The sequence below is a fragment of the Phoenix dactylifera genome, chromosome 1 (genome assembly GCF_009389715.1).
Source record: "Phoenix dactylifera cultivar Barhee BC4 chromosome 1, palm_55x_up_171113_PBpolish2nd_filt_p, whole genome shotgun sequence".
Lineage (NCBI taxonomy): Eukaryota > Viridiplantae > Streptophyta > Magnoliopsida > Arecales > Arecaceae > Phoenix > Phoenix dactylifera.
Genome location: NC_052392.1, coordinates 31,134,814 through 31,143,417, shown reverse-complemented (window position 1 = coordinate 31,143,417; position 8,604 = coordinate 31,134,814). Strand labels below are relative to the sequence as shown.

The 8,604-nt window shown below is 38.7% G+C and overlaps 1 protein-coding gene across 1 annotated transcript; it reads left to right on the top strand.

The window, feature by feature from the left end:
* Nucleotides 1–2,270: 2,270 nt before the first annotated feature.
* On the top strand, nucleotides 2,271–5,932 carry LOC103704424 (WAT1-related protein At5g64700). Its single transcript, XM_017842096.3, has 7 exons — nucleotides 2,271–2,720; nucleotides 2,796–2,858; nucleotides 3,503–3,619; nucleotides 4,478–4,730; nucleotides 4,850–5,008; nucleotides 5,453–5,604; nucleotides 5,702–5,932. Exons 1-7 carry the CDS (start codon nucleotides 2,548–2,550, stop codon nucleotides 5,844–5,846), a joined length of 1,062 nt encoding a protein of 353 aa, XP_017697585.2. The 5' UTR covers nucleotides 2,271–2,547; the 3' UTR covers nucleotides 5,847–5,932.
* Nucleotides 5,933–8,604: the final 2,672 nt, after the last annotated feature.

Below are 8,604 nucleotides of genomic sequence, written 5' to 3'. Positions count from 1 at the left end.
CATGTTGGATGCCAGCTCCTCTTTGATGGAAGTTCTTAGCAACTTTGCATCAGCATATATGTTGTTTCCAGCGTCCGTGTTTCTTTTTTGTTGTTGTAGTTGTGCATTACAGAAGATTTCTTGATTCCCTCAGGAGGTATATATTTATAGATCTTTCTTCTTCTTTATGGGCATTGTTAGAATATTGGAAAGTAGAGCTCGCATATTATATCTAGCAAATTATTACGTCCACTGGAAAACTTTGCAGAGCATCGCATATTTGAGTGGCAGTTTATTACAAGGAATTAATCGAAGTATCTTTATAAATGGGCTCAAAAATTGTTGGCCGGCAACAAAGGTGGCCAGAATTTGGTTGGTGGGAGGTATATATGTGCTGTGAATCGCACCAGCGTTGAGTGCGGGGCTCGAGTGGGCACTGTCGTCTTGCATGGCGATGGACTGGTGCAGTGTGAACTACGTCATGAACAGCATCTAGCTTTTCTTGGGCTGTTGCGAGTTCTTTGGTGGTGGCTTTTAATGTCCGTCCTTTTTGGTGGTTGAATGGATTTTGACTGGTTTAATTAGTGATGCTGCCATTAAAGCAAGATTCTAAGTCCCGACAAGAGCGCGCGCGGGGGGTCGGGGGGATCAAAAGCCAAAAAAAGAGAGAAAGCAGTAAGGGAATAAAAAAGAGACAAAAAAATAGAAAAGAATAAAAAATAAAAGGAATGAAGAGAAAGGGAGAGATGGAGGTTAATGGACTTCCAACCGGGAGAACGAGGTGAGACAGTAAAAGGAATGTAGAGAAAGAGAACACGCCAGATATTATATACATTAGTTTTATATATTTTATCTTCCATTTTTATTTAGATTTTTGATCAACAATTATTTTTTTGATTTGGACTATCCATCGTGAGACCATGATAGGCAAACCATAATTCCATGCTTCGGCCCGTGGTGGCAAACCACTGTATCCGCGTTTTGGCTCACAGTGGCAAATCAAGATATTTGCACTTTGCCCCACAGTAGCAAATCAATATATTCGCGCTTCAGCCTACGGTGACAAACTAAATATTCGCACTTTGGCCTGCGGTGCCAAACTAGAATATACATGCTTCAGCCCGTAGTAACAAACCAACGTCCCATGTCCCATGATTCGGCCCATGACATACAATCCATAGGACAAAATCTTTTTATTCATCAATCAAATCATTCAATTTAATCTATACCAAAAAAATATATAATTTTATATTATATTTCATATTCAAATTTTAAAATAATCAGCATCACATTCCAAACAACTAAAACCATAATCTAAGCAACCATAATCACCAATATTTGGTATGTCTATATAGTAAAGAAATATATACATATATAACCAAGTCACAAATCAATCAACAATCACATGTCAAATGATGCAAATCTCAAAATCATTGATACATGTTATAAAATACATGTTATCTATATAAGTGATTGTGTACAAAATTAACTTCTTACCTTAACCGATCTCCAAATCAAGTACACTAATATCGATCAAGTACTCTTTTTATCTATGGACTCGGGACATCAAATATATCTGCCCAAGACCTTTTTGCCGAGACGATTGCTCACCTGCAGAGCTAGATCTCATCATTAAATAATCATAATCGTCCATAGATTATAGCAGCTGATCATAGCAAGGTCATCCGGAACCCTCTCCTAAAGCCGAATAACACTGACCAAGAACCCTCCTAGAGCCGCATAAAATAGATTCGGGAGACTCGGGACCCCTCCTAGGTCGAGGGTTATCCAAGCCCATCAAAATGTCTAGACCTCCAAAAGTCCATAGGATTTCTAGAGAGAGGAAGAGTGGTGAAGAGGGAGAAAGAGAGAAGGGAAGGGAAAGGAGAGAAAACGAAATAGAACGCCTTATAATCTAAGGCTCTGGCAAGCGCTCAACTGAAATCTCCGGTGAGCACTATGAGCCAAAACTGTTGGATGCTAATAGGAGAAGAAGAAGGGAACCAGTAGTGGTTTAGCAGTGGCGATCAATAAAACCTATCAGTGGTTAGGCGAAAGAGGGTGTCAGGGTCTTTAAATAGCCATTGGAGGCTAGATTTTCTAGCTCTTGTAGAAAACCGGGATGGAGGAGTCTATCTTATACTTTAAGTCGAATCGAGTTCTATTTTTTTTTTTTTTTTTCCTGTGTCCTACTCCAAGTCTTTCTAGAATTAGGCCAAGTTTCCTATTAGCTAGGCTGGGTGTTACAAAAGCATGCTCATAATTGGGTACGTGGCATGGTTTGATAGGCCAAACAGGCATTCAAACTAGCCTCTCTTTTCTCTTGAAACGAGCTTCCCAGTGAGCAGAATATGCACTTTGCACAGCCAATAGATGAATTGAGAAAACATCTCAGTGGCACCAAGTGCTGCTGCTGACTTGGAATCCGATCCATTTCAGGGGACTTCTGCAAACCTTCTGCCTTCCTGATTAGCCATCAAATAAGCGAAGTTTCCTCTCTTTTTCTTGCACCCAAGTACACAAGAGGGCCTTCTATCTCTATCCGAGCCTCTAGGCCAAAATCTAGTCATGAACAATCCTAAGGTCTACTTGGTCGTCTTTTTCATTAGAGCGATGTATGCGGGCTTACATATTACCTCCAAGGCTGCTCTCAATGGAGGCATGAGCGCCTACGTGTTTGTGCTCTATAGACTAGTGCTTGCCACTCTATTCATGGCACCCTTTGCATTTGCACTTGAAAGGTACTTCTTCCTTCATTTTCTTGGACCTCTCCACTTTCTTATGTGATTGTTGAAGCTCTGTAAATATTTTTCTAGGAAAGCTGCTCCACCTCTGCCATTTAAACTCTGCTTCAAAATATTCCTACTTTCTTTATTTGGGTAAGTTTTGTCCCTTTTTTTGATGAAAATTTTGAATTGAATTTTATTAGCTATCACATAATTAATTGCTATAAACAACATGCTTATCCATTTGTTTGCAACTTTTATTGGTTCTTCTATAAGCTTGGATTTGTTCTCCAACACATTATAAGCTTTAAGCAGTTGTCTGACCTACATGCGAATAAGCTATTCACATCCTTCAAACAAAAAGCTTGCGCGCATAAAATCCACATCTATACTTCCATCCCTGTTAAATTTATATGAGTCAAAACCATTACTTGATGGCAAGCAGGCACATTTGATCTCTATAATAATGTTTGCCCTTGTTTTCAGTGTTTTTGATAGTAGGATCACTGGAGTGATTCCGCTTGATGCGTCATTTTAGTGCAAGATTTCCAATTAGATTTAATTCTACGTATCTACTTTGTATCCTTTCACAAGTCGTAAAAAGAACAAGAAAAGTTTCCCTAGCATCCAGCTTTATGTGAAACACACACACACACACACACACACACACACACACACGAGTTTGTGTATGCTTTTGCACTGTTTTATGATAAGTCTGCTGATTAGGTAAGCTGTAAATGTATTATATTTTAAACATCATTTTAAACTTGCCTAACCACTCGACCTTTTTGTTTTAGGGTCACTGCCACCATGATCATATATGCTGTAGCTCTTGATTACACTTCGGCAACCTTGTCATCTGCAATCATGAATTCCATTCCAGTGGTAACCTTTATTGTGGCTGTAACATTTGGGTATGACTTGATTGGTTTGCTTATAGGTCCTGAAGTTTTTAACTGTTTTCTGCTTCCCTACAACCACAGTATGCCCAAAAATCAGGACCATTAGATGAGAACGATTATAGCCCGTATTCTAATGAGCATGACCTTTGGTTTGTAGTCTGGCCAGCATGAAAACTTTCAGAATTGCCTCTTCTTTTAGACTAATATAATCACTTGATTGTGGTTTGCCAGGTATCATGTTTTTATAGTCTCGAGAGCACTTAGATCGCCACTACTGATGGCCAACACTCAGTTGTATGGGGATCATGTTTTGTGTATATGATCCAATGCCCAGCCCCTGTATATTATGTTCATTCTTTGTTTTCATATGGTGAAGGTGCAATACATGGAGGTATTGGTTCATATCAATTCTTCATTAGTCTCCATCCAACCAAGAAACACTATACCATATCAAATTAGGCGGCACAAAGAATGCTGTAGCATACCGGTTTGGTACCAGTATGTAGTATACGAGACATACCAACATTCGATGTGCCGAACCAGCTCCTATACTAGACATACCGACATAGTAACATGATGGCACCGGTTTAGGGCCCAATACCAATTAAGATGGTGTAGCTTGCATCCAACCATATCTTTCTCTGCCCTACTTCCATTTGGCACCAACAGGGCACAACTTAAATGCCGAAAATACTGTCTAATTTTTCTATGCAAGCACATTGTACGACAAAGGTCTAAATGAAGGAGAATTAGCATATCCAAAGAACTAAATTCTTGCATTCAAGTACAGTATAGATATACTAGCTTGTTATTGCACCATGGAAGAGATGTGGCTATGTATCTCAACCACTCAATATCCATTCACAACAGCCAGGAGACTATCAAGTTAAAGAGGCTCTCCGGGATGATGAAAGTTTCTGGGGTGCTGCTTTGCCTGGCTGGTATTTTGGAGATGGCCTTCTACAAAGGACCTCACTTCAAACCTTTGAATCATCATCACCTCCTTGGCCATGGAAACCGAGAAACCAATCATCCTCCCACCAATTCGACTAAAACTTGGGTATTGGGAACCTTTCTCATGACCATTTCCAACACAACATGGTCTCTGTGGATGGTGCTACAGGTATGCCTCTAAGAATTTCCATCAGGATTTGAGTCCATTGGAGAATGCTACTTTGCAGTTTCCCCTTGGGTTACATAAGTACACACTTCTTATATTTGCGCAATATTTCTTAATGATAGGAACCTTTGTTGAAGGAGTACCCCTCCAAGCTTACATTCACCACTCTCCAGTGTCTGTTTAGCGCCTTTCAGTCATTCTTCATTGCTCTAGCATTGGAAAGAGATTTTTCTCGGTGGAAGTTGGGTTTGGACGCCGGCCTCGTCTCTGTCATCTATTGTGTAAGTAGAATTTGCGCATCTTTCTGCAAATAAAACCAATGCACTTCAGGACTTGGTAGCTTCGGCAACAATGATTGGTATAATCCAAGCCAATAGTTGGGTACCCTTCTCTCTAAAATGAGAGGTCTTGGGGTCCAAACATGAGTGATGGAGAATAACCACCATCTTCCAAAAAAATAAGACTTTATACAATCTACTTCAAGACTAGGATATATATGTGCTTGGAGAAGATTCTGCTTTTGAACTCAAAGTGGTGGCATTCCGGCTGTTTTTCTCAAAATGACAGTCTTTATGCTCTTTATGTACTCTGGGAAGATGCATGATTTTTTTTTCCCTTCTTTTATTGAGAATATTGGGAAGTGCTGAGATAATTCTTGTGATCTCATTTTTTTTTTTTTTTAACTACTGCAACAGCTGAATCTAAATTTTAAACGATATATGCAGGGAATCATTGTCACAGGAGTTGCATTTTACTTGCAGTCTTGGGTCATTGAGAAGAGAGGCCCCGTTTTCTTGGCCATGTCCACTCCACTAACTCTAATTATCACAATCATGGGCTCATATTTTCTCCAGGGAGAATTGGTTAATTTGGGAAGGTGTCATTTGATATTCTAATTGTGATCTCCTTACTCAACTTCTAATATGCATACAATGGAATTTTGCTTACTTTTACAATGTTGCTGCTGCATGCAGTGTTTTGGGTGGACTTCTTATGGTTGGAGGCCTTTATAGTGTTCTTTGGGGACAGAGAAGAGAACAAATAGATCACAATACACCAACTGAAGTTGAAAGAAAAGCTTCCTTGGACGTGAAAGAAAATGGCATAACACAAGTCTGAATAAATTCAGCAATTCTTAGTTCAAATTAAATGAGGTCTCTCAAGAGTTGTAAGTTGTAAGCTGGATTTGAATAATTATTGTTTAGCAATAGCAGCGCTTGCATAAAGTTTGGGATCATCATTATTGATGGTCTACATCATTGTTATTGTTTGATGCTACTTACATAAAGTTCAAAAGACCTAAGAGCTCATTTAAACCACAAGGCATTAACAAATGTTCCACAAGTGGGTGAAGAGTTACACCATCAAAGAGTAGTTAGTACTGCCCACGAAAAGAAAAATCCATCAAAGAGTAGTAATGTTAAACTACAATGCAATACAACCACCCCGAAACATCACTCACCTAAAAAATTCGTGCTTGGGGGGACATTCCTGGCTGTTTCTCCAACGCTTTTGGGAAAGGGAAGAACTGTTGCTCCAGCGTTTCTGGGAAAGGGGAAGGAAATCCACTTGGGAAAATAACTAAAAAATAAGATCTCTAGATGGAGCAGGGGAGTGGGGCACCATTCAGCCCGGGCAAGAATTGAGCAATAGTGAAAGCAAGAATTAAACCAGAAAACTCGGTACAGCTACAAGGTAAGGTAACGAAATTGAATAAAGAAAAAAGTCGTTGGTACAGAGCTTTTAAATCTAGAATCTTACTCATTTGAACAAGCTTGCTAATACAAACTCCAAAGCCTGGATCACTTCCCACTTCTAGCAACCTTACTCATTTGAAAGGATAAAAAGAAAAGTGAAAGCAAACCTCACACCACCTTAGATTTTACAAAGCTCAATGAATCATTTAGAGATAATAACTTTTATTAACAAATAGATTATTTCATAGTAATAGTATAATAAGACAAGTTAGAAAACCGATTATACCTTCGCACATGTATATATGAACCATGCAAATTTCATAAATATGGTTTTAAGTGTAATAAATAAAAATAACTAGAATCATATAATATTTACTATTCAGCCATACAAAATAATACTCACAGATATTTAATATTATAATCGCTTTATCTCGCTGTTAATGTAATCGGCAAAGTATCCCAATTCATGATCATTACCAACATTAACCTATTGGCAGGGCTGTTTTCATTGGAAATAGCCCCAAGGTGTTGATTTATCCCACTTCTAGGGGCTATCATAGCCGGCTAAGAGCCTTTATAATATTCATAATTTTTTAAACATATATATAAGTTGGTTGAAAACAGTAAACAACATCATTGTTTATATTTCATAAACAAGTTATTTTAAATAAAGCATTCAAGGAAACATTCTCTTATGATAAAATACAATTTTCTTAATATCATAAGCTCGGTTCTTTATTTAAGAAAAATATGAAATCATCAATGTCAAATATCATATTTATCTTTTATACAGTTTCAAGCATTGTAAACAACCGATAATTTGAAAACTAACAAGGAGTGAAAGGATTACGTATCTCTTTGCGCTTTGAAACCTTAAAATTTAACTAAGCAAGCCAACCAAATTTATTTAAAACCATTCAAAGCCCAATTAATCCATATTCAACTTTGAAACCTAAATATACCGTTGAAGGCCCAAGAGAATCAATTTTGTGCAAAACAACATAATATAAGATGCTACAAGGGGGCTATCTGGGGTAGAGGAAGGATAGGGTTAGCTTGACAGTAGCATCCGATGGTTTGATTTAGCTAATTCAATTAATCAAATCATAAAACAACGGTCGGGGTAGGGTACAAATAGCTCAATAGAAATTTATAAGGATGGAGTCCAAAGATACACAGCCTACTCGGCTACCAGGACCGTTCAAGACTCTTTTACTGGGTCGACTTAGATCATAGTGTAGGGACCCTCTACTGGGCTCGAATCACGAGAGAGAGAGAGAACTCAGAGAAGGTGCAAAACAAGGAAGGGTCGTGTGGCCTTCTCTTAGGATAGAGAAAGGCGAGGAGGGAGGTGGTTGAGGTTCGCGGCGGCGGCGGGGGCGGTGGCGGTGCATAGCCAGAAAGCCAGCGGTGGATTGTGGCATTTGATAGCGATGACAGCGATCGAGAAATCATGATCAAGGCAGCAAGCAACGACCTATTTAGTGATCGAGAAATCCAAAATTATCTAAATTTCAAATGGCTCGGGTCGGGTCGGATCTGAATTTAGTGAACTCAGACCTATCCAGAAAATGGAACGGGTCCATTTTTAGGACCCGACCTGGCCCTATGGGTCCTCCAAAATGGGTCGGGTCGGGTCACGAGTCAACTCAACCTATTTGCAGCCTTATCGATAATGCTATATGAAGCCTCCCAAAATTTCCATACAGTTATCATAAAGCCAGGTTCGGTGCACTATAATCCTACCATAAAGCCACAACTTTTTCTTTAAAAAAGAAATCTTTTAAGCACATTTAGCTTGAAGTAAGGCTTTATTCCGATCAGGTCAAGGTCTAGAAATAACTATTTCATGTGACTGTCATTTCTGATGTTTTATTTACAAAACTTCTCCATGTTTAATTGCATTATCAAAAAGGATTCTGAACCTGTATTAAAATTAGGGGGCAAGAGTACAAATTTAAGCTAAAATGAAAATATTTTCTCTCTAAGACTCTGAGAAATTTTCCTCTCACAAAGAGAAAATATAGGAAATACGGACACTATAGGAACTATAATTTGCCGACGCTAGAAAGAAGCATCGGTAATTTGGTTACCATACTAAAATTTGCCAACGTAGCTTATTAGCGTCGGAAGATTGCGACGCTTAAAAGCATCAGGGATGAAGGACGTGATTTTTCCGA

Coding starts and splice junctions, on each gene's coding strand:
- LOC103704424 (XM_017842096.3), top strand. CDS start 2,548: ATGAACAATCCTAAGGTCTACTTGGTCGTCTTTTTCATTAGAGCGATG. Junction 2,721..2,795: donor TTTGCATTTGCACTTGAAAG/GTACTTCTTCCT, acceptor ATATTTTTCTAG/GAAAGCTGCTCCACCTCTGC. Junction 2,859..3,502: donor TTCCTACTTTCTTTATTTGG/GTAAGTTTTGTC, acceptor TTTTTGTTTTAG/GGTCACTGCCACCATGATCA.